At 34.9% G+C, this 26,362-nt stretch overlaps 2 protein-coding genes across 5 annotated transcripts in view; both read left to right on the top strand.

Annotated features, from left to right (window-relative positions):
* Window positions 1–17,237, top strand: part of LOC132204167 (LIM domain only protein 3-like) — a 155,209-nt gene extending 137,972 nt beyond the window's left edge. For all 4 annotated transcript variants that reach the window (XM_059632497.1, XM_059632516.1, XM_059632488.1 and 1 more), the window contains 2 exons: window positions 12,868–13,009; window positions 16,550–17,237. In XM_059632497.1, coding sequence (XP_059488480.1) covers window positions 12,868–13,009; window positions 16,550–16,777 — 370 coding nt within the window. In that variant the 3' untranslated portion in view covers window positions 16,778–17,237. The remainder of the gene's footprint in view (window positions 1–12,867; window positions 13,010–16,549) is intronic.
* Window positions 17,238–22,788: 5,551 nt separating this feature from the next.
* On the top strand, window positions 22,789–24,882 carry LOC132205063 (uncharacterized). Its single transcript, XM_059633912.1, has 6 exons — window positions 22,789–23,047; window positions 23,307–23,354; window positions 23,566–23,605; window positions 23,677–23,738; window positions 23,809–23,923; window positions 24,033–24,882. The coding sequence occupies exons 1-6, from the start codon at window positions 22,832–22,834 to the stop codon at window positions 24,269–24,271; spliced, it is 720 nt and encodes a 239-aa protein (XP_059489895.1). The 5' UTR covers window positions 22,789–22,831; the 3' UTR covers window positions 24,272–24,882.
* Window positions 24,883–26,362: the final 1,480 nt, after the last annotated feature.

Genomic DNA, 26,362 nt, shown 5'->3' with positions numbered 1-26,362 from the left:
AAAAAAGGAAATTTAATTATATCCACTAATTTTTAAAAATCATAAAATATTTTTACTTTGAATATTGTTTTCTTGGTACTTTTTTTAATTATAAAAAATAATCACTATCTTTTGATAAACCTATTTTTCAAATAATAATTGAAATAAAAATAAGGTAGCTGATATTTGCTGAAAAACTTTATTTTCTTTTCCAGGTTACAATTTTCAACTCCATCTATTTTCTCTTCAGCTCTAAAAATTGGCTGTGTTTTTTCAAACAAACGCATGTAAGCAAGAGTAATAAAAATACCCCCTATGCTGTACCAAGTCAAGTTACAGATCCATAAAAAAAAATGCAATTTCATTTCACCGATTTATACATGTTATGGAAAAATCAAATCTGACGAACACACTCACGCACATTTTCCGCAATAACAGTTAATAAAATCCCCCCACGGAAAATGGAAAAAGTGCAGTGGCGGTCGGTTCAAAAATGCATTAGCGTTGGCAATAATGGCCGGGCGCGCGAGGCAATAAGAGAGATTTTCGGCTGCATCTGCTCTCGTTTTTCGCGTGTTTTATTCCACGCGGCTGCGAAACCTGCAGCCACGTGGGCAGATTACAAAAGATGAGGCGGCAGCTGCTTTGATATTGCACCAGCGAGCAGGCACTCCATCAATATTTATCCACTCTCTCTCAAGAGAATTGATCCTAAGGGGTGTATAAGAGGGTGTAGCAAGAAAGAGAGACAAAGCCGCGTTAAGCATTCATAACTTTAGCGCTCTTTTAAGAAGACAGACGCACACACCACGCAGCCAGGCTATATTTATTTTCGCCATCACGTACTGCGAGTTTCACACACGCAGTAGGCAGATTTCCCCATCCTCATAAAACATACAGACACGAGAAGCTCTTGTCCAAAAATAAAAAAAAAACGCGTATACGAGCTCCGGAAAAACATATACATTGTGGGCCTTTAGTGCTTGTTCCATCTCTCAAAGTGTCACTTGCATTTTATGTTGCGTCAAGTTCCCCGTTTATTCTAACCTTTCACACAGAAAGTGACAAAACAAATTTGTTTTATTGAAATAATAAAAGATTTTTTTTTTTCAAATTCATAGCATGGCTATTATAATAGAATTCACTTAATTAATTTTAATTTTTCCATATATTATTTCATGTTAAATAAATTGTAAAGGTCTACTAGAAAATCTTAAAATAATATTTTGCGTTTAGTTTTTTTTTTAACCAAAGGGGGAAATTACTAACAAATTTAGATTGCAAGTTAATGAGTAAAATTTCCCAAAATTCACAAATTTTATATTAAAATTAAATAATCTTTTTATTATTACACTCTGAAAAATGGCTTTTAAAACACTAATAGAATAAATATAAAGTGAATTAAAGAAAATTTATCATAAAGGAAAAAAAATCTTAAATGTTCAGAATGGAACCTTTTAAAAATACAAATAACTTCATTGAATTTTTCTTTTTATATGTCTTTATATAGCTATCAAGATTCTAATATTTCTTTATGCACGAAAAAAATAGTGATAGAGATTAAATCTAATTTAAAGTGTCTGGTTGATTAAACAATCTCTAATGGGAATTGAAAAATAAAATTAATAAATTTAACAATTTCGATCCTAAGCGCATTAAAAAAATGTTTTAAATTAGAAACTCATTTATTCTGATAATTTTCCAACCCCTTTAATATAAAACAGAAACATTTTGTTGAATTTTGTGTGAATTTCCTTCCCATATTTTTACCCTTCAGGAAATATCACAATGAAAAATGGTGCTCGCGAGCTGGAAAAATCCAATGTTTTGTTACAGGAACGTCTGCGTTGAATAGTCATGTGGCAGAGCTCGCTGGTTTTGAAAAATAAATAACTATATTGGCAAAAATGCCGCTTTTCACGTCAGAGCGGCGGCGTCAATCTTTGCTCTGGTGTTGTTGCACATTGTTGTTGCCCCGTCTGAATGAAAAGAAACAAGCGGTGGCAAAACGAGAGGAAGACTTTCAATCACAAAACGAAACCCAGCAACGACACCGCCGCCGCGTTTGTTTATTTATTTCCAATGCCGTCGACAGCCGAAGTCAAAAGACCCTTGGAATAATAATGCTGAGGAAAAAACGTAACGAGAAAACTTGATTTGAAAAATTGAATTCCATGAAAAATATATCTTATAATGTTCATGTTATTTTTAATGTACCATTTCTCTACTCCTAAATTTAATTTAATTTTAATCATTTCTCATTTTTATTAATTGCTTGAGATATAATTCATTTTAATTATATCATTCAAATTGCACACAATTTTTCTAAAATTAAAATCGGAAGTTTTTCACGATATGAATTTTGTCTTTTGTATATTAAAATTCCTTTTATTTTACTAACATCAATTATTATTCATTATTGCTAATAGGTGCCTGTATATTTCAAATAATTTACTTACTTTTCATTCTGGGCATATGTTAAATTTATAAAAATAAATTGGTTTCAATTAAATCTATTTCATTTAAAAGTTTCAAAACAAATTTTCTTTAATTTTATAAAAATTTATATAAACATAATTTATTTCATCGATTTAAAGTATATTGAAGATTTGATAATTTTATTTCACAGCTAAATTTAAAATTTTGATCATATTTCCACAGGATATTACCCTTTTCTTACAACCTCTCCAATGAATATTCATTACGAAGCGTTCTCCAAATTTCTTCGAGAACATTTCCAAACTTTCCTCCTTTCCCTCTCGGCGCCGTGTATGTAATTAAAGAGCGAAAGAAACCAGGAGGGGGTTGAGACGGAGCCAAAACAGAACGATTCTCCGGCTAATTTAGTCGGCGTGAATAATTCATGCGGTTTGAAATTTATAACAATTTGGCCGAGCGCGCGCGCTCGCGCGACCAGAAGTTTGCCTGCGATTTTCCCACAACGGGCATAAAGCCGCCTTCGGTCCCAGTAGGCGCTTTAGCACAATGGTCGTCTAGTGCACGCCAAACTTCTTCTCGCTCTGCTCCCGAGCCACACAATTGTAAATTGCAAAACACGTGCGGAAAGGCACAATGCATAACAATAAGTAGCCGGTCTCGTGTATAATGACACGCAGGAATTAGCTCGAGTTAGTCGAGGGGCCTCGCGCGCGTTATATCCCGAATGATATATTAGACCTTAAGTTAACTTTAATTGCGTGGGGATTAGGGTAACTCCTTCATTAATCACATAGTCTGATAATCTTTTGCACCGCCTTGTGTGTATTAACTTTGCTAACTTCATCATCTCTCTCTCTCCATCTCTCGGCAAATTCCGCCGAGCAATCCCTCGAGCCGCATTATGGACCAACACCTGAGTTTAAGCCCTGCCCGTCGCTATACTGATTGCGCTCTGTGTGCTGCCTAATTACCAGGCGCGGATTAAGCGCCGGTTTAACCGCTGAATATACACACACGCCACTGACGCTTCTGCAATTTGCAGCCTGGGTTTTGAATTAATTAAGTTTTTTAAACTTGGTTTTTCATGATGGAACATTTTATGAAATATTAAGTCAGAGTTTTGAATAATGATTTATTAGAAAGAGTCCGCTGATGCAATAAAAAAAATTTTTATTCATTCATAAACCAAGAAGTTGTAATAAAATTAACTTTTATCATCATTTCATCAATTCATTTATTTTATTACTTTTTAAAATGATATTATTTTCATCAAGCCGTTCTCTTAATTAAAATGTTTAATCCATCTTGTATCATCAATTTTATCATATTCATGGATTAACTCTGATAATTTGCATTTCGCTAACATTCTATTGCGCATATTTGCTTAAAAAAAGTAAAAAGTTTACAAATTCCTTGCAAGCTTTACAAAATTCAATTCTACGTCTGAATTATATAAAAGGAAAATTAATTAAAAGAGAAATCTGCAATTAAAACAAAATTAAGTTTATAAATTATACAGAATATAATTAAGCACAATTAATTTTGCTCCACGCTTTCCCCACGAAGATTCTGGCAACGAAACACAGGGCGGACATAATTTGAGGCAGAGAGTGCGGAATAAGCATCAAGCAAGTGTTTGACTGTTGAAGGAAGGAACATGATAGCGCAATTAGGGGTCCCAAAACTTGTATGCTGGTGGTACAAAGTAAGACAGGCATCGCAGAAAAGGCTGACATGGCGTGAATGTTTCATACAGCGAGAGCAGCTCGCTCTTTCATGCCCAATAGCTATATTAGCTGCGGCGCAAACTTGCTTGTGGGACGCCTTGGGCGGCTCGTGTCAATCAAAAAAGGCTGCTAATCAAACATTTAATGTGTGTCTGCCAGCCGCACTGACAGATACCCACCCGCTCTCATCTTCATCTATTATCCAGTTCGGGAGAGAGAGAAACTGGCGCGTTCAAGTTCATATGTGAGCTCGCCATCATACAATTCTATTCAAATCTGGCCTTTCTGTAATTATAAAAGATTAAAGTTAAATTTGTTTAAACAATTTTTGTTTTCTAGAAATTCTGTAAATTATAATTTCACAAAATTTCTGAATAGTAATTTAATCAATTTTTATCCTTTTCAATATCTCGGAAGTACACGTCTTGAGGGAACTATTTGCATAAAATCATAAAACACGGTACTTAGAAAAGTAAACTGCGCCGTAATAAAATCCAAGCACACGCAACCAAAACGACTCTTGACTTTTGTGTGTTTCCTTTTATTCGCGTCATTCGCCGCAAACAGCCTTTTTATTCGGCGGAAAACTTTTATGACATTATTTCTCTTCTTTATCTGCGTGTGGCGATTAAGCCGAACCGCACACGCGCGCGGATTTGGACCCGGCTATGAATTATTCCCGAGGAAAACAACGTGGCGCGGGTTTCGGTTCGCAACTCAAGTCGTTATATGCGATCGAAGCGAAAATGAATTAAAACAAAACGGCACCGCCGATCAGACCCATTACATTACATGTGCAAGCGAGGCCGTTATTATCATTATTATTGCAGCTCTTGGTGGTGGAGCCGGCCGTGTTTGCAATTGCGAAATTACCTCCATTTGAATAACGACTTGGCCAATTCGCTTTTATTCCTGCTGTTTATACGGGACGCACACAGCAATTACTGCTCTCGAGTGATCTTTTGTCGCCGCTGCGCGACCAACCAAATTGCCCCCGATTAATTAATTCTGCAATCAATTCGAGAGAGAGCTCGATTATTTATTTCAATTGAATTTTCTGCCGGTGCGCGTTTTGCCATTACGCTGAAGTAGTTTTGTTCACGCTTGGCCAATTATTCAAATGACACTCGCACGTACGCGCTGCAAATAAAACTCAAAATGGACAAAATATCCAATTGAATTTTATGAATTAAAGAGGAAATTTCTTGGGTTTGTTTTGTTTTTTTCTGAATCTATGTACAACATTAATATGAAATCAATTAAACGTGATTTTGTTTATATGAAACTGCAATTTATTTTCAATTAAAAAGTCACCTCAAGCTCAAGTCAAGGCATTTAATATAATTTTTTTATTATACAACTCGTTTTTAAAGGAGGTTTTACAAATATAAAATTTTATTGAAAATTCTAAAAATCAAATCAATTCTGGCGACGCCACGCATTGGTGATTTATCCACGTACGAATTTGATGGATCGACCTTTATGGGACGCGCGCGCGTGGATCGAGCGATATATAAATGGAGCCGGCGTGCGTCTGTGATATCAGCTCGCAGTTAAGCGCTAATCGACCACTAAGCGTTGCAGCATCTCGCTCTAAGTACTCTGCTGATAAGCGTGTCTATAAAGTTACATGTCAGGTAAATTACGGCGGGGGAAAAGACGGAGGGTCCCGCTGATAACAAATAAAACTACTACATTACTACTGATAGTGCCAAACTTTGTTAAAGTGAAATGTTTTTCGCTCTCTCTTTCCAAGACATGAGGACTCGCCGGAGATAAAAAAATAAACGCATCCGACCTATAGAAAACTTTTAACCAACTCTTTCTCCCAAACGAATGGAACTAAATCTAGCATAGTCAACACCGACACTACTTTGATATTGATTTTGAAATTTAATTGGCGCTCCAAATAATAGGGCTGGAATATGTATTGGCAGGCGCGGAGCGTATTTACCGATTGATAAAACATACCTTTCCATCACTGCTTCTAAATTGATCAGCTCATTTACCGAGGCAATCCAAACAGAAACGCGGACAAAACACAATAGACGCCGTGAGACTGGATTTAGAGTCATCGTTTGGGGGGTAGGCAACCTGCGCGACCGCTCTGTTGGCAACGGCTGCATAATATCCATTCAAAGTTATGCTTCGGCCGGGGTTTAAAAATAAAATTGAACGATGCAAGCTTGATCAGTGCTATATAAAAACAATAGGATTTTATGTCTTTAAATGAAATCGCATGGAATATTAAAGGTACCTATATTTAATTGCATTAAATACAAATAAATAAAAAATTAATTAATTAATTCAATTTCTTTTTTTTTCATTAAAAATATTAATACTGACTTAACCCTCTGGTTTTTTTAGTATTAAAAATAAAAAAAATTGCCCCCTATCAATATTTTTCATGAGCTAAATAGAAGGACAAAAATAAATCAATAAAATGTTTGATATCAAAATAAATTAAGTGAAATGGAACAAATTTAAATTTCATTGAAATGACAGGAAACTTTTTTACTTCAGAAGTCGATTTGAACAACTGTCGTAAATTTTATAGAAAAAAAAATCAGTATTTTGTGTTGTGATTCCAGTCTCTCGGCTCGTTTGATGAGGGGGGTGTGTATGCGATGCTAATGAAAAGCCGTGCGATGCATTTGCACACGAGCGCGCGAAAGAGAGATAGCGGCATTCATCATCAGTCATGATAAACATTTGAATAGCCTCTGTGTATGTGGAGTCACGTATAAAAATTACCACAATCATAAAACATTGTCACTGCGCGCGTCGGCCGAGCGCACCAAATAATTAAAAAATATGGTTTGGAAATTTAATTTATAGACAAAAATGATGATGATGGCCTTTTGCGCTGTTTGTTTTGTTTGCGTCCCGCGCCACGCAATGAATAAATCAACAGCTGCTGCAGATTTCGCTTTGTTTTTTGTCCGTTGTGTTTGCTGTTATGCGGTGCGACCACGCGGAAGGAATTCCTCTGGTGGAAAAAATCACGTCAAAAATTGAAAATTCCACCCGCTCGTGATCGCAATCAGCGAAAAACGACACAAATTCCACCAGCTGCGTAATTTTATTGTTTCGTTTGCCCGGTTCCTTAAATAATTCACGTGCATTGTAGCGTTTTTGCACAAGAAGGAACATAAAAAAAAGTTTATTTTTCATTATTTTTAAACTAAAATGAAATAAATATCTTGGAAAAATTTATTTTTTGGAATAAAGTTTTCAATTTATTACTTTGCTTCCGGATGAATGGAGAATTTTTTTAAACATAAATATTTACAGAGATTCAAAATTTAAACAAATTTTTTCCTTGGACTCTTTCAACCACTTCCAGCTAAAATTCAAATTTTGATGCTTTAGCTTTAAATTAATTAATTATAAGTTAACACTTTTTTAAATATGATTTTAAGCCCCGAGTATGGATCAACCAAGGAGAATTTGACATTCAGATCTGTGCACCGAGTATTTACAATGAAACGATGCTCACGAGATAAACCGATCCGCAACACAGCCAGCAGCGATGAATGATAGGGCTTATTACTGAATCGTGTATGCATGCATGATTATTTGCCGAACGGAAACCATCAAAGCAGTTCGCCAAGTCTCTGTGGCCGGCTTTCTACAAAAGACAAACAGCGACGCAAGCCGCGGGCTCGTCTGTTGGTTTCTGTAGCGGGCGCGACCGCGGGCCATTCGCTTGTCTGTTTGTCATCTGCAAAGCCTTCTGCTTCATCGGTTGTTTAAGCCACACAAGAGAATGACTCGAGGACAAAATTATTGAATGCAAAAAAAAAAACGCATGATTTTCTTTCGTCTTTTTAATATCAAATGGTGCATGAAGTTGAAGATGCAAAGAAAATATTTTGTAACAAATGGTCTGAAATGGATTAAGGAAAAAAATACAAAAAATAGATCAATATTATAGCACTGGTGCGTTTTTTTTTAAATCATTCTTTCTCAATTTGATAATGATATCTCTACATTGAGCAGATGTAAAGAGATATCGATAATATATCATATTTGTTAATTTTTATTTTCTAATTTTGACGTTTTCAAATTATTTGGAAGGAAAATGTTAGATTTGGAAATCAACCTAAAATTTCATCAATGTTACACACAATTTTATTTCAAAGTGCATAAATCAATTACAACATTTTTTTAATTGCGTATCTTTATGCAAGAAGAAGTAGAAAATAATTTGTATCTACTGGTGTTTTAAATCAAATAATTAAATAAAATCGTTTTGAAAATAAAAATTCCACATATAAAACATAAATTAACCTTTTTTAAATTTACTTTCAAACATTGCACACAAGTAATTTTGTATGCTTGGTTTTTGTAGCAGAACCACTGAGTCTATGAATATCAGTAATGTTACAAAATTCCCCATTAATTTTCGAAGATACTCCTTCTCTCATCAAATTACACACGTTCCCAACTAATTATATCTGCAAAACGCGCATTATTCTCCATTGTTCCAAATGTCAAAACTATCACTTGCGTGGATCCAAACGCAGAACAATGTCACCTCAACGGATGCGGCTGGTTGCCTATCGGCGGATGAGATACCTGCCTCCTAAACGTCAGCGGCAGACGCTGGCAAAGACAATGAAATGATAATAATCAGTTACAGCTGCTGCTGGCAATGATAGTCGAGTGTCTCTGCCGCCGGAACTCTGTGCGTTCTAATTCAGTTAATTAAAAATCATTGCTCGCCGAATAAGCTCAAGTTTGGCAATTGCGCCGTAAAAGAATAACTTTGTAAATTATGCAAATTATCCGAAAGTTCAATTAACATTGTAATGAGTGCAAACATAACTGCGCAACTTTTCCAGAGAGAGGTTTGTATAAATAATTTAAAAATTTGCACTCCGGCCGTGGGGAGAGAGAGAAGAAAAAACTGCTCTTGTGTGTTTCGTCTGGCGCAAAGTGTCTTACAAATTGCACCGAAAGTAGTTAGTTTAAGTGCCCCCCGGAATGTAATAGACAGAGAAAGAGGCGAGGAGGTAATTATAGCAACGGCGCAGGCCTGCTTTTTATTATTTGATACAATGCGCCGTAAAAGGAGGAGAGAAAGTTACTTTTTCTCTCTCTTGGCGCGCAAGGGCAATCCTCTTTGATATTTCCAGCTCCATCTTTTTACGAGCTGTCCGTAATCTCGGCCCTATTAATATAACGACTCGCGCTGTGTCTTTTTAAATGTCAGAGCCTCTTTATAGGCAGTCATTAGCATATTATGTTACCCAAGTGAGTGTGCTGTAAAAATTCTCGCTTAATAAGAGAGAGGGGCTGCGCAATTTTTAACGCGCCGTCGTCAATTTTGATTGCGGCCGTATTATCATAATGTCATTAATAACTTCGTATTTTATATCAAAAACCATCGAACAAGCGGAATATTAGGATTATGGTGCACTAAAAGTAATAAGGAAATTATTACCTCGTAAAAAATTAAGAAGGAAAAATCAGCAGAAATTTAGATCAAAGTCAAATAGGAAAGATTTTTAAATTTTGAAGAAAACTTATTGATTTCAGTTTCTATGTATATGTAATTTTTATGTAGTTTTAAAATCCCATGTTATTATAATTGGAAAAAATTATATTTAGAATGAAATCATACAATAAATTTTATCCTATATTATCGCAAATAATTTAACCTTTCTTTGAACCTGATGAAATGATAGTCATATCACTCACTATTGGTGCTGATTCATATGGTTTCTAGGTAAGTTTCATTATATATTATTAAAAGGAAATAACTACAAAATATTTTATGAAGTCATATTTTTTTTAACTAAATAATTAAAATTTACCAAAAAAAAATTATTAAGTTATGCTTTTTAAATGTAAATAATTATATGAAATATTCTTTATTTAAGAAAGAGTTAAGATTTATAGTACACATAACCATTTATTTTAATTTAAATTATAATATTGACAATTAACAACTTCTTCAAATAACACTGGACGCCCTACGTTTCCTTTGGTTGCGTTTGGTCTTGTCAAGGCCATGGACTTGACGCAGAAAATTGTCAAAATCCTCGTCGTCCGAATTCTCGATCATTTCTTCGTCAACATATTCAGCGCCCGCCTTCAAATCCTCGAACAGCAAATAATTCATGAGTCCGTTGGGTAGTGAGGTCAGCTGGTGAATTTTGGCAACATAGTTGTTGGGGCCCAAGGCCTTGACCACCGCCAGTCTGCACGAACTGAGCAGAGTCCGCGGTTGGGCCATCATTTGCTTCAGGGCGTCGGCGATCTCTTCGCGCACCTTCGGCCTGCAGAAGTGGTTGTCAATCTCGTTCATGGGCAGGTTGGTCACGACGTTGATTGGCATGATGCCTTCGGAGTCCGTTTCCCACAAGTTGCAACCAAACTCATTCAAGATGCGCAGCAGTCTGATTTCGCTTTCAGCATCATTTCTAAATAAATAAAAGAAATTTGTAAATTCCTTAAGTTTTTGAAAAGACAGTTTCAATTAAAAAAAAAAATTGTCTGCATAGGTGAAAATTTTTTATTGTTTCATATTAAACAAAAATATTGATTTAATATTCAAATTGATCTTAAAATTTTAAAGACATTACACTTTCTAAGCAGAGATAAGCCATAAGGTAGCTTTAGTTAGTAATTTGCAAATTTAAATTTAAAAAAAAAAAACTAGTCAAATTACGTAGACGCATGTCTATGGGAAACAAAATTAAAAATTGATGTATCTTCAGATTAAAAATTCTTATAATCAGAAAAAATAGAGAAAACTACCTCAAATTCATAACCCAGTTGAAAATCAGGGACACCTCGTCTCGCTCAAGTTCATCCAACTGGAGGTCGTCGGGCAGTTGGGCTTTGTTGAGCACCGCTCCGTGCCTCAGCAGCAAACGCAGGCATTCATGTCTCTTCCACCAAATCGCAGTTACTGGCGAGTTGAATTTGAAGCAGGCCCCGAAGGAGCGGCTGGCGAACCTGACCTGCGTCGGACAGGACGCGCCCAAGGTGTCCAGCAGGTAGGCCAGGTTCCTGTGGTTGTCCCTGCAGACGAGCGTGTCCACCAGTTCGAAAACGACGCGATGCCTTTTTACCAGCGGCAACAACTGCAGCAGATCAAGGCCCAGTTTCATGGTCGTCAGCTGGCTCGAGTTCAGGGTGGTGGACACGATGGACTGGAAGACGCAGGTGTGCATAGTTTCCAGGTTGCAGTGGCGCAGGAGGAAACGAATGCACTTCCGGTGGCCAGCCCTGTAAAATATTTAATTTTTTTTTATAATTATGGAAAATTCTTAAGTGACCGTTTTCAAATGTTCACCTGGCGGCCCACCAAAGGGCTTCGATGAACTCTCGAGAGTCGGCTGGTTCTTCGGAAAGGAACACTCGGGTGCGCAGCTGACCCAGGTCACGAGTGGTGCCCTGGCAGGAGGACGGGTGGAGGTCGGAATGGTCAGAAATGTAGAACATCTTGAGACGTTTTCAAAATTCGTTAGGGAAACAAATGACTTGGAGCAACAATGAGAGAGATTTTCTCCTTAAATAATAGCAATTTTGATACTTTCAAAGAAGTTGTTTGTTGTAAATTACATTGTTGCTTAGGAATTTGTTTTGAAATGTGCACACTTTTATATAACAAAAATAAAATGCATTTTCTTTTTATAAAAGCACGCAAGACAATATATAATATAATTCTAACTTATATTACATAAAAATTAATTTTATTTCAAGTTATAAAATTAATTTAAAACAAATTTATTATATACAATTTTGTTGTTCAAATTTTGTATAATTTAATTTACAAAATATTTAATTAAATAAAACATACAATACCACATTTGTTTCATATTTATTTATTTATTTATTTATTTATTTATTTATTTTCTATTTCAAATAAGAATGTTTGGTATTTTATTATTATCAGATTATGTACTTATTGGTAACTCGTTAGCCAGGATTTCCTTTTTCTTATTTGGTTTAGTTGAAATGGCAAATTGGTACGATGTACTCAAATATTAAATTTAAGCTACAAAAAATATTGCCTCAATATTCAATTGAATAAAATTTATTTATAACATTTAATGTTATTAAATTATCCTTAGATTATCATATTACCAAATTATTAAATTATTATTTTTAATGAGTGTTACAGTGTATTTATTAGTGCACCTGAAGAGTAGAAAGTAAAAAAAAATTGATTGAAAATATCATTACGAATAATTTAAATTTAACAATTAATTCATTAAATATTTTGCTTCGCAGTTTATGTTTTTTTTTTGTGACTGATATTTTCTTCTTCTAGCAAACTGCTGTACCTGTTACTTACTAGGGAATTAAAATTAGTGCCATGATTTTCCAAAACACCATTCAAGATTCTAATCATGAACACCGAGTCAATTTATTTATTTTTTTAAAAAATTATAGCAGCATAACAATTTAATTAAGGAGTTTGACAATAAGCGAATGTCGTTTCGCTCTTAATAGACCTGACTATGAAGATCATTTGTTTCTTACGCTCCGCTCCTTTCCTATCCTTTACTTCATGTGACGACGTTGAGCGCCTACAAACAAATTGATATGAATGTGATGTGTTCTTAGGGTGGAACTTCTATAAACGAGTTAATATTTCCGTGCTAATTTAAGGTTTATTCGGAATTACATTTTGTAATAAAGTGAATATTATTGCTCCAAAAAAATGGTGTTCGAAAACTGAAATTCATCAATTCTGTTGCAGGTTTTGCGTCGGCGACCGGTTTTACTTGTGCGAGAACAAAATCCTGTGCGAATACGACTACGAGGAGCGACTTGTGTTCGCCAACATGGCTTACAACCCTCCGAGTTTGGCGCACCTGAAGCGCCAGACCAGCCAGTTACCTGTGAGTATATACGTCACCTAAATAAATTATAGATCGGGAAATGATGCAATTAGTTGATTATGCAAATTGGTAGAAACATAGAGAGAGAGACAAAGCGCCAAGGGGTTGGCGGATTGCGAAATTCCGCAGCAGCAATAATTCCGCGCATATAATCGTTAATACCCAAGCCTGCTGGGTGTGCAGTTTGTTTAGGATGCATCAGCAGTGTAATAAAATAGATACGCGGCTAGAGACGGGTTGTGTGTGTGTGTTTGTGCCTAGAGCAGCACTAATGTGCAGGTGGACGTTTGCATATGCATCTCCCCAGCGGCGCAAAGATAAATAGCGTAATGTGCTGTATCGCAATGCGCGCCACGTTTGTTTGGCCAGTGTCAGCATTGCTGAGTGGGCATTGATAATCGTTTAGCACACGCCGCGCACCTGACGCGTACGCACAATTTGCTCCCTCGTTAGGCTCTGACACGGCACCAGGGTTCGTGCAAAAACCGATTGGAATTTTCAATCAATTTTTTGCAGAGCAAATATCAAATATTTGAGTTTTTTTATTATTAAAAATGTGATTTTTTTAATTTACACATTTCATTGATAATTATTTTAACCATTTTAACTAATGAGGCTTTTTTGGTTCAATAATTTTCAGCGTAATCTTGAATGTTTCAAATCGTTTAATTCACGAAATTAATTCAGGGAAGTAAAAATTATTGTAATTCATATTATGTGGATCAGATGAAGCCTTATTTAGAAAATTAACAACTATTTTCAGTATTTTATTATGATTATTTATTCTTCTTTAAATTTTTTAAATTTGAAAAAAGGGAAGAAAGGGTTTACAACTAGCAAATGTCTGCTAAAACGCCCGACATCAAAAGAGGCTCAGCCGCCGCGGTAAATGAAAAATTTACCCCTTATCGTATTTTTAATGAATTTCAAACAAAACCCCTTTAACAAGTTGATAAATTCTTACAATTTGCTAAATACAGAAATAAATTTAAATTAAGTTCATTTCTTTAAGCATGTGATGCTAAAAGTAAATAAATTACAGTTTCTTTTTATTTAATTACTCCGTTTAAAAACGTTTTTTGAGAAGCAATCTTAATTTCGTACCCTGATTGAGCCGTGAGCATACAATGACTGATGTACCTTTTCAGTTTGCCAAAGTTATTGCCCGATCAGCAGTGCAACTCTGAAGAGAGACTTGCTCTTTCAAGGCACTAGAGTGCCATTATTATTATTATTATTGTCGTAATAACGTTGATCGTCTCAGCATCTGTTGTCATCTCACAAAGTTTCTAATTTCGATTGCCATAATTAAACACGGCGAGCACGAGCGGGAGGGTAAAATTAAGCGCCAGAGATTCTAATCCCTTCTCTCTCTCTCTCTCTCTCTCTCTCGGGCGGGCGCTCTGCACCGGCAGCACTTTGCCATAGTTTGTGTGTCAACAGCCATACGCTCTAATCCCACCTTAATTGCAATATCTCACGCCACCTCTTTTCCGAACTGTCTCGCAACACCTAATCCGTAAAGGAGTAATTAATTTTCTCCCCCGCGCTAATTAAACACACACACACTCTTCGTCCCTGCAGCTTCGTGAACGGCACAAATTACACTATTCATACGCGCCTCACTCCCTTTTCAAGAAGTTATACGCACCTGTGTGTTCTTTTCATTACACATTAGACAGTACGTGTTGTCTGCTGAATCAACACGCACGTCCAACAACGAGCCGAATTAATTTCGTGCAATGAAATCGGGATGAGTTTGTCTGCCAACCTTGCAATCTATCCGAGTTGGTAAAACATTTAAGATTTAAGATCAAGTGATGCTTTGTAAAAATTCAATCATGCATATAAATCTGCTTTAATTTTAGAAACTTAAATATTACGTATTTTGTATTGAAGTAAAGTGAGATACAAAGTTATAATGATTGCTTTATTTTAAAAAATTAATTAATAAAATTTACAGTTTTAAATTGAGTGGTCCATTTTTTTTAATAATCATTTTCGCATATTCTGTCCATTTGGAAAATTCAACTGTGCTAAAAAAAAAGGCAAATTTGTAATATCTATGAAAGTAATATAAAAAAATACAATAATGAGGATTCAGCAATTTTTATTATTTTCTAATCTAATAATTTGTACCATTTTTATATATATATATTTTTTATATTATATTTATTTTATTTATTAAGGAGAAAAATCGCGTGTTGCGAGTGAAATTTCATTAATTTCGCATCATATGCCACCGCGCAAATTATCTATTATTTTCGTCGGTGAATGACAAGCGCGCTGCAGTGTGTAGATTTTTGTTTCGCTGCAAACCTAAATAACTAGCGGGTGGTTCACATTCGGTCTGGCGTCGGAGGGCGGCCGGGGGGTTAATCGCGTGGTGCCCGCAGAGAACAAATGAGGTGAGAACCGGGCCGCGTGTTGCTCATTACGTGCAAAAGTACCTGAGTCGCTGACTGCTGTGTTCATTTGTCTGCCGCTGATATGTCTTGGGAACCGCGCCGCCTGTTATGTGTTTATATCTAAGCTCGCTGCTGCATCCCCCGACCACCCCTTGATACGCGCGCGAGAGACTCATCAACCCTCGGCGTGCAAACGTCTCGCTTGGATCATTTGCCAATTTCGTACGAGTCTCATGCCCACGAAATTGAAATTGCTGCGGATGTTAGGGGAGAACAAGTTTAGTTAGGCAGGATAGTTCTTACTAATGGCGCTTTTCAAATTTAGAAGGGAATGGAAATTGCAAATTAATTACTCAATTGAGAAATAAAAGGAGATGAAAAATGCAATTTTAGGTCGCATTTTTATTTTTTACGTACATCAAAGAATAAAAAATGGATTATTAAGGGAAAATGGAACTAAAACAGTTTCTCCATTTTCTGGGACGTTTAATTGAATAAATTAATTTAAAATTCAATAATTTAAGAATTTTTAGAACCTCAAAGAGACAGAAATACTTAACAATGTAATATTTTTTACATTGATTCTAACTTATTTTTCCTGAACATAAGCATCATGAAATTTAAATTAACAATTGTTGTCTTTTAAATCGTTTTTTTTTTTAATTTCTGAAATATTTGTGTACCAATCCAACTTAAGTTGCAAAAAAAAAACTTTATTACTCTTGCCTTTTAAAATAATTTAATCTTGAATTTTTTATTTACAAAAAATATTGTCAATTTTAATATAATTTATAATTTTTCAAGTTGTTTATAATAACAAAATGCGCTTTTTACTGTTTTAAAACGCTTTGTATAATTTTATATATAATTATCTTATAAATTTTTTTCAACGATGCAAGCTAATAGATAAGTTATGCAATTTTAAATAAATATATGCAGCCTCAGAAATCAAATTAAATGAATTTTATTAATTGTAAGCAAAAATGCTGTCGAAGAACTAAATATTTTAATTAATCTGCATGAAATTGATTAATTTTAGTAAGAAAAAGTGAAAATGGAAAACGATTTTTCAGTTTCGTGGACCTATTTCATGAAAACGCTAGTGAGTTTCTGATGTCAGTTTATTTTCCAGCCCCCTGGTCAGGCGGTGAACGGTGGCTCCGCAGCCTCGCGTCTGCACCCCGGCGTGAACCTCCCCGGCGGCGTTGGTCCCTTAGGTGGAGGACCGCCTATGCCGACCCTTCACGGCGACTCTCTGCCCCCCGACCAGCAGCGGCGCCTCCAGAACGGCGTCGACGGCGGCGGCGGCAACGGCTTCGTCGCCCCCGGAGACCACTTGGGTCCGTTCGACGCCAAATGAGACTTTCCGAAACGCAAGCGGAAACGGAGCTAGTCGCGCATATCAAGGAAAGAAAGGAAACGAAAAATTAGCAAGTTTGGTGGGGAAAATTTAAATTAAAAAGAAAATTCCGCCGCATATATACTCTCGGAGAGCAGGATCAATGTTCGATATTAAGGGACTTTCTCAGTCAGTGCATGTGTTCTCCAGTAGAAGCAGAACTTTTTTTGTTCAAATTTTATTATATATATTCTATATCAATGTATTGACTTTCGTTTATGATTGATTGTGATACTCAAATGCCAAACTCTATAAATGAAGCATTTTTTGAAGCCTCGCCCACTTCGATTGATATGTAAAATATTGCAGAGGCAAATGTTGAAAAATGTATTATGGACTAATTACTAAGTGTATAATCACACCTTCCGAAATACTGTAAAATCGTACATAACGAAGCACTTCTGTAAATTAAATATTTGAAGAAAGCACAACTGCATTATTTATTTTGACCTATGTATAGTTTAATTACATTAATTATAAAATAATCATTATGGCATTATAATCAGCTCTGTGAAATATTCATCTTTTATGATACAAAATTATAGATTTCGTTCAAATTTTTACTAGAATATTGATTTTAAAACAAAAAAATCACAGGCTTATTTTTTTTCCACCAAATCCAAAAACATTAATCAACCAAATAAACACTTATTTTTGCATTATTTTATGATGTTAACAAAATTGAATGAAAATTAAAAGTTTATTTTTATTTACCAGTATTTTTTAAGTATTTTATCCATACTTTGGTAAAATTTTTATGCAACAGTGTAATTTGGATTAGAAAATTAAAAAAAAAAAGTTACAAACAAGTACATAATTGAGCAAATTTGACTCAATGTATAAGAATAATTTATTTAATGATACATTTCGATATATTTATTTTTAGCTATGTTGAGCACTTGGTGACGCAGATTATCCATAAAGGAAAACAAGAAGATGCGCGTGCGGCTGTTGTGTCTGCAAGGAAATTGCTCGCCTCAGGAATCTGACTGTGAATTTAATTAATTTTAAAACCTCAAAGCTGCTGCTGCTCGTTTATTGCGCTATTTTGTCAGCTCTAAAAGTGGCAGAGCAGTGCGGGGCTTCTCTGTTATATTAGCAGCGGGAGAAATTAATTGAAAATTGTATTTCACTCATTGTTCGCTCCGCCGCCGCCGCCGCTGTTGCCGGCAAAGGAAAAATGTTCTGTGTATGTGAAATTAATGGAATCGCATCTGAGAGTGAAAAAGGGAAGGATTCATTATTTCAGCTGGCGAACTGCATGCTGAGTAGGAATTCGCATTGTCCATTCAGATTTTAATTGGAGTCTGTGATAAATCACTTGGCTGCTTTTTGTTATTAATCCAAAGTAATTATAGAGGAACGAGACACAGAGAAAAAGAGCTGAGAGCAATAATTTAGCCGGCGCGATAAATAAAAGGAGGAAAAAGCGCCACTTGGCTCTTTTTTGCGCTTCGACTCTTTGCTGCCATGTTGATTGCAAATGGAAATTTAATCTCTGCGCTCAGTCAAATATACGACGCAATTTATGTGTTGTGCATGATCTGACGTGCAATTTAAATGCTCCTTCCACGTAGAGTGACCCGATTTCCTGTAGTGCACCGGAAAGCAGATTTTCATGCCTTGGAAAAAGCAAGGCGTATCTAAATTAGATCTGACACATCAAAGTCTGGTCAAGACTTGAATTTAAAGAGAATTTCAAGATAATGAAATAGCATAGAACATGGTGAGTGAAGTTCAAGGTTGGAAAAAATTATCCTTACACCAATAAAAAAAAATGAAATTGATTTAAAAAATTATAATACATAATTTCAAATCAATCAGGATTGGCAGGATGGTATTCACGATTTCCTTCAGCAAAGCAAAACAAGTCAACATTATAAATTAAAAACAAATTCTTCTCTCAGAGCTAAAATTTCGTAAATTTTATTGCGCATTGATAACGTACACAGCAAAGTTTAAATGCTAATTAAAGCATAATAAAATAATTTTTTAGATGTTTATATATTGAATTTTTTTTCTTATTTTTATATAATATTTTAAATTAATTAATATTTATTTCAAACAAGTTATACTGTAATACAAAATTTATTGTAAATACAAAACATTTTATTATGGACTTTTCAAATCAACAGCTTTCTCATACAAAAATATAATGCACACAATAAATTTAAATATAAATACATTATCCTATCCCATATATTTGAGCCACACAAGGAGTTCTTGAGATGGAGTTTAATCCGAACTGTAAAAATATTCACAATCAATATCACAATAATAAAAATAAATATTTTATTTAATCAGGAATGTAATGTGGTGTGGTTTGAGAAAACATGTTTGGTTAATTTGTTTAATTAGAAATTGGAAAGAGCATTGTGATCAGATGCTAATTTGCATAATTAAATGAGTTGTGTGGCCGACAGTGGCCTTGTTATGTGAGCAAAGAAAATCGAACAGAAATAAAATTTTTAGTAATTGACCTGTCATACTTTTGATTCTTCATGTTGAATTTGAGATTTTATTAAATAATTAATTTATCAATGCCTTGAAAAAATAAAAATCTGTTAACTTTTTACTTAGGCTTTTTCGTACCTGAAAAAGAAAACAATTGTAATTACTTGGAGTTAATTGTCTTTATTAATTCCCCATTTATAAATTACTTATTTATGTTCTCTAAAAACGTACTTTTTACTACTAAGTTAAGCGATCCCATTTTTGCACCTGTGAAGAGCAACCAATTTGCAGGTTGAAGAGTGAACACTCGTGCGGGGATTTGTAGGTTGGTTTTCACCCTCGTCGGCGGGATCAGCAAAGGAGCCATTTCTGCAAAGACAACAAACAATAATCAGCTTGAGCCACTTACGTTGAGTGTGGCGCAGAGAGAAAGCGAGCGGTATTGGTGAGAGGGCGCGTGTTTTTAACAAGATAAAATCGGAGGGCAACTTTTCATCACGCTTTGACGTGTTATTTCAACGAGTAATTTATTTGTTTACACGCGATTTTTATTATTTTCCTTGTTATTAGAGAGAACGAGACGTCGCGGCGGAGCGTCCCATTTATTTGTGCCGATACATTTGTCTGATTACAACTTCTTCTTCTTCTCCTCCGCCCTGATTTATCTCTCGGCCCCATAAATACGAGAGTGTCCAATATTGCGAATTTTTCCATATTTTTATGCGCGCGTGCACGCATTTTTATCTGTGTGCGAGGCCGGGCCGGGGCATTTATATTTGCCTCTTTTTGCGCCGGACTCGTCGACACAAAGAAATTTAATATTAATAAAAAAGTTTCGCAATTCCGTCAGGCTCCAGTGCCTCCGCAATATTAAATAATAATGCGATGCACACGCTGAACTGCTCTTCAGGGGAGGATATTGCCGTTTGATCAGCACGACTGGACTCTCTCTTTCTCTCGTCCACTTTTCCTCTTCTCGTCCGTCGCAATCCCCATCTCCAATTCCAATAACAATCGCACGACACATCCATAGAATAGGGGCCTTGGCATGCGCCGCCGCGTCCGTGCACTCTGTTTATGCATATTGCGATTCCTAGCGCATTTCAACTCGTGCGAAATGGAAAAGGAAAAAAAAGAACTGTGTTTTTGCTCTTATTCGTCCTTATAAGCTTTTATTTTTAAATTCCTCTTCTAGTTCCATAACTAGCAAGACTATTGTAAATTATCTTCAGATAATTATGGTATAAAAAGTAGTGATTTTCAGAAACAAATTGATAATGGTTAAAATATGAACTAATACGCTGGTAGGAAAAGACGATTTGATTATTTTAAATCACTTCGAAATTTATTCCGGCCAAAATATGTTGTTAGTAAAATTTGTGCAAGAAAATTATAAACAATTATATCAAATTAGAAAATGCATTATAATTTCCAATTAATTTTCTGTCTACTTAAAAAATTAGTGCCATCATGTTTAAAAACTGAAGTTAATATAATAAACTGAAAGTTCCGTAATATTGTTATTTCCATTCTTTTGGATTTCCATTTTGATATGATACAAATGAGGTGTTGAGAATTATTATAATTGAATGAGAATTTTTCAACAGAAAATCTTATGACGTATTTTTATAAGTTAGAAAACAGACTTTATTAGTCTGAAATAATAATTAATAAATAATTGGTTAATTTAAAAAGTATGCTTTTAATATTTTAAATTCATCAAAAATACCGATAAATAATTACCTTTCTTACCAAATTAATGCATTATTTTTTTATCATTATCATCCTCTTATTTAAAATCTCTTTTTTTCGGTAAAACATGCAGCTTTTCAAATGCAACGAAAAAATAATAAAGCAACCCTTAAAATTAGAACGTGGAAAAGCTTCGCGAGGGGCTGCACTTTCATGTGAAATTAAAAACGGGAGTTAAAATTTTAACAGGAGCACTTTGATGAAAATCTCATTAATGAATATCCGCGCGCCACTCTTTTCTCGCGCGCAGAAGGGTTTCTTAATGCTCTTAAGGGATGCATTATTAGATTTCCATGACAGATTGTGTCGCGCGCGAGAAAGACTAATGGCTGCTGATTTGCATGAGACTTTTATAAAAGCTTAATTGCAAAATCCAGCCGCGCGCGCCGCCTTTTTGATAATGTTAATTGCTCGTCTCTAATGAAGAACTTTATCAATAGCAAGAGACGCGAGGAGAAAATTTACGCGACGTACACGAAATTACCCTCGGAAAATTCGCGATCCGTGCACACAGAGCTGCTGAGCAAATAATCCGACAGATTAAACAAAACAAAAGAGGGAATGCTGCTTGAATGCAAATTAACAAGACGCGCCGAGGTGTAATTGCATTTGGCCGTGGAAGTTTCGCTGAATTTGAATTTGCTCGGTCGGCCGACGCGAGTTTGGCTTCACACTTGGCTAAGTGGGCAAATCGCGACCAAGTTGCTGACCAAATGCGTTGTAAATAAACACGGGACCGTCCGAGTGGAAAACGCGGCCGGTGGAAAACTCGCTCGCTCGCCCGCTTTTCCTCTACGCCAACTTTGCTCCTGCACGGATTTGTGTTTTTTGCACGGCTCGCAGCTTAATTTATGCTCAATTACACTCATTTAGCCGCGCGTTATCTCGCCAGATGCGCGGAAAAAAACCGCTCCGACCACCGGTGTGGAAAAAGCGGCAAGAGTATCAACGTGTGCGCTCCGCCGACAGTGAGAATGTTGCACCATTTTATTTTTTACCTTTTCACTTTTTTGCAGTTTGCAATAAGAAAATACATTAAAGAGATTTTTTTGCAAAAAAAAGAGATATAAATCAGATTTGGATTAGTTAATTTTTCATATACACACTTCCTTAAATTTCCGATTAAGCTTGTGGGTTTTTTTATTTGAGTTTGTGACTCGAGTGTTGTGAAAATACTGATAAAATGAAGGCCAAAATCCTGCGTCAAATTTTAGCAACAATTCATAATATGAATTCAGGATATTATCCTAGGCAGGAAAATTAAATTGAAGTCTGTAAAATTCAATTATTCTATTTTTAACTTGCAGACTTCATTCTTCCATAAATAATTGATACCAATGTGAGTTTGTGGATTTTTATTTCTGATTATTTGCGGTATGCGAGCGCTGTGGAAATACCGGCTCGGAAATACCAATAGATTAGAGACTGAAATAAGTGCGTCAAATTTAAGAGTGCACGTGTACTTGACTGCGTTGGGCTGCCTTCATCCTCTACATTATCTAAGAATGAACTTCTTCTACTGATTCATTATATTTCGACTAGAGTCCACGTGCAAAACACCGGATATAATTTTTTTTTCAATTCAATACATTGTGATAAATGATAAGAAGCTGTTATTTTTTACGGTTTCCGGTTTAATGCTTATATTTGGAGGTCAATGTTTTTCCCTGCGCTCATTTATTTTTGTACTTGTTGTTGATATGATTATTTATTTCCTGACCAAAAATTTCCGTTCGGCTTCACACACGCGTCATTGAAATACGAAGTTCAGCAATTCCTTTGAAGAGTTTTCATTTCACTTTTCGAAACATGGAGAAGCGGAAGCTTCCTTCATTGCCGCAGGGCAACTCACAAGACTGTAATTACATCAATACAGAACCTTACATGGAAGTGCTCAATAATAAGGAAGATACGCAAGATAAGAAGAGGTGTTTTCTGTGGACAGCCGTCACAATCTTTGCCATCTTTGCCATATTTTCCATTTTAAGTTTTTGCCTCCTTGACTACTACATGCTGTTTAAAGTTGTAAGTTGAGCAAAAAAATATTGATTGTAATTATTCAACAGGCTATATTTGATTAGTTTCATATTTTTACCAAGAATTAATATCTTTTTTCCTTAGTTTTTCTTCTTAAATTTTTTACACCTCCTCTTCTTTAACTTACGTCCAAAAAGGAATTTTATGAAAAGCACACCTAACAATTTATTATTTCTTGGTATTTGATCTGTCGCAATTCAAACCTTTTGTTTTAATTTAAAAATGAATTTCACGACTAATTTTTCAGGTTGATAAAACTGATGCGGCTAGACTCGCTGATGAACAATTTCAACAGGTTTGGATGGAATTATGTAGTATAGTATTAAATAAACAGAAAGACAGCATTATAATATTATAGAATAGGATATAATAGTATGACAAAAAAATTATAATTGATAGAACGTATGGTATTGCAAAGATATATAGAGCTAGAAAAACAAATGTTTTTTTTTGTACTTTTTGTTTATAATTATACATAATATCTTTTAATTCGTCCTCATTTGCAGTATACATCGTTAAAAATGGTGCTGTACTGCGCATTTCCCCGTAAGTTCTATAGTTTTTTTTTCTTATTTAATTTAAAAAGACGATTTTTTTTAACTATTAATAAATTCTAGGATTAAATAACTTGACAACACTGGCCAATAACAAGAAGTATCGTTTCAATTCTTCGAATCCAGTTAGTTTTACTACTTGCTGAAGGCACTTTTACATATTTATCTAATGCTCGTTTTCCTATTCCCTGAAAGGTTACATGGGAAGTTGCAAAGAAATCTTGTGAACGGGATGGGTTGCAATTGGCTTCGGTTAAAAACTTAGAGGATCTAAAAGCGGTACACCAACAAGCAGATTTAACTTTGAAAGGTGCATTTTTGTGTTTATTTTATTTCTTATTACTTTTTCCTGCATACATGAGTTATCAATTAAAAGTTAATGTTGACAGCTCATAAAAAATTTATTTAATTTGCATTAGGTGCGGAGTGGTGGCTGTCGGCCAGAGATTATGGCAAGGACGGAAAATATGATATGCGCTGGATTGACGGAACTGTACTGGAAAGAAACAGCAGTTTGTGGCACGGAAAAGCAGAGAAAAAACACTGCCTCGCTTTCTATACTGGAGGAGATTTACGTTTCTACGGCAAGCTTTGCGATCCTGATAAAAAGCACTACATATGCGAACTTCTGCCTGAATGCTATGACTATAAACTATAACTTACGCATGATTTGCAGTTGAGCTCTTTTAACTTGTATAATATTATGTTAACTGTGAAACATTGCCTTATGATTATTTTTATTTACTTATTATTAGCAAAAACACAAAAAAGCCAATTAAAATTTAAACTATAGTTCATGCATTTATAAACATCTCATAATATTTGTTCACGCTTTATAATTCAACTCCCTCATCACACCAATGTCATCAATGTTTTTTAATCAATTGAGCGTTACTTACACTTTTTTTTCTCTTTCATATTTTATGTCGAAATCGAATGTAAAGACGCTTCATAGACTTCAATTTAGTTTCAGAAATGTGTATTGGGTTCAAAAGCTCAAATATAGTGATGATTTAATGTTAATTTAATACAAAAATTCTTCATCATTGGAAGATGCATTATTATTACTTAATTATTTAGTTAAAATTTTATTAATAATTAAATTTTATTAAAAATAATTCATTTTAAAGCTTGTACACTGATGTATAAAATATTTATGTAAAATAGATGTAAAAATAATTGAAAAAGTTCTAAATCAAATAAAAAAAAAAATGTAAAAAAATGCTTAAAAATAAACAGCAAATAATATTTTTATTATATTAAAAAAAAACAGTTTGTAAAACATATATACATCATAGTGTTGCAATAAAATTTATTTACCAAAAAACTTTTCAATTAAAATGTATTATTCTGTCTGACTGTTTTTGAAAACTTGATGCAACATACAACATTCTGTGTGGCCTAATATCAGTGAATTAAAAAAAATATTTGACCAGAGGAGCAAAAATAGCATATGTACCAAAAATAGAAAATTTAAAACTGTTCAAACTTGGATTACCATTTTCTTCAAATATTTATCATAGAAGGAAATTCAACTTCCCCCAAGCGTTGATTATGAATTTGAATGAAAGCAAGCCGGCGAGTCGAGTGGGGCCTTGAAGGGCTGGCGAATTTGTCGGTCGGGGGGCAGCAGCGGTGCATGCACGATATGAGATACGGCCCAGTGTTTTGTTAATTAAGGGTTAATTAAGCTTAACAAGTTATTCCAAAGTTCGACTATGATAGCGCAGGCAGCAAGACAAAAGCCCCGGCCATTCAGGGGCTTACCGAGTTAAATCCACGGGCTTTTCCAAGCCGCTTGCTCAATTATCCCGGCGAAATTGGCGGCATTAAGGTTTTGCCTTTGCTTGCTTGCCAGTGTGTGCTGTGCTCTCGCTGCACGTGTGCAACAAACAGAGCAAGTTTGGAGCTGATATGATAGCCCGGGATTAAGATGGCGCAATGTGATTCGCATTACAGCTCACTTTAATAACTTTATTATTCCGGACGGGAATCATCGGCTTTGTCCCGAATATAATATGCACGCACAGGCCGCCCACTCGTCGCTACAACTTGACAACCCGCCCGGCTCAAAGTTCGCACCGACACCAGACAAAAATTCCCCTGCAAAGCCTTCCGTGTGCATAAATTAGGAAAGGGTCCCTTCATTCTACGAAAAGAGATTACTAAAATTATATAGAAAATAACGTCTCTATTTCAATTAATTTATTTTTTTTTTAATTTTATTGCAATAATAATAATAAAAAAATTCCGCTATAAATATGTAAAATTCACTTTCTCATGCTTCCAGGATTAAGAAAATATTATAATATTCCCTTAGTCTGCGGTACATTAAAAGGTGTGCGTCAATCCTTTTTTCCCTTTAATCTTGGTGTATGTGATTTTTTTTTATAATTTTTCGGTAGATTTTATTTTGGCAATATTTTGGGCAAATTTACAGCTGAAATGCGTTATTTTAGGTGATTAAAGGACCAATTAAGTAATTATTTTCGTCGTCAAAATTTTAAGTCAAAGTCTTTTATATGTATCAATATTATTTTTTTTAATGTTCACTTTTTCTGAAAATAACTGATATTCAAGGTGAAATTTTTTGAATGAAACAAAGTGGAAAAAAAAGGTGATTTAAGGTTCAAATAGGTTTTTATTGCTCAAAATTAATTAAAAATCAGCAATTTTTTTTCTTATTTACAAAGCTCAATTCCTAAAAGTAATAATAACAAAATTTCCTTATTTATATTGTAATGCTCAA

The sequence above is a fragment of the Neocloeon triangulifer genome, unplaced genomic scaffold, assembly GCF_031216515.1.
Source record: "Neocloeon triangulifer isolate White Clay Creek 2 clone unplaced genomic scaffold, ASM3121651v1 ptg000002l, whole genome shotgun sequence".
Taxonomy (NCBI): domain Eukaryota; kingdom Metazoa; phylum Arthropoda; class Insecta; order Ephemeroptera; family Baetidae; genus Neocloeon; species Neocloeon triangulifer.
Note: the sequence above shows the minus strand (reverse complement) of the source record. Positions and strands in the feature narration are given on the sequence as shown.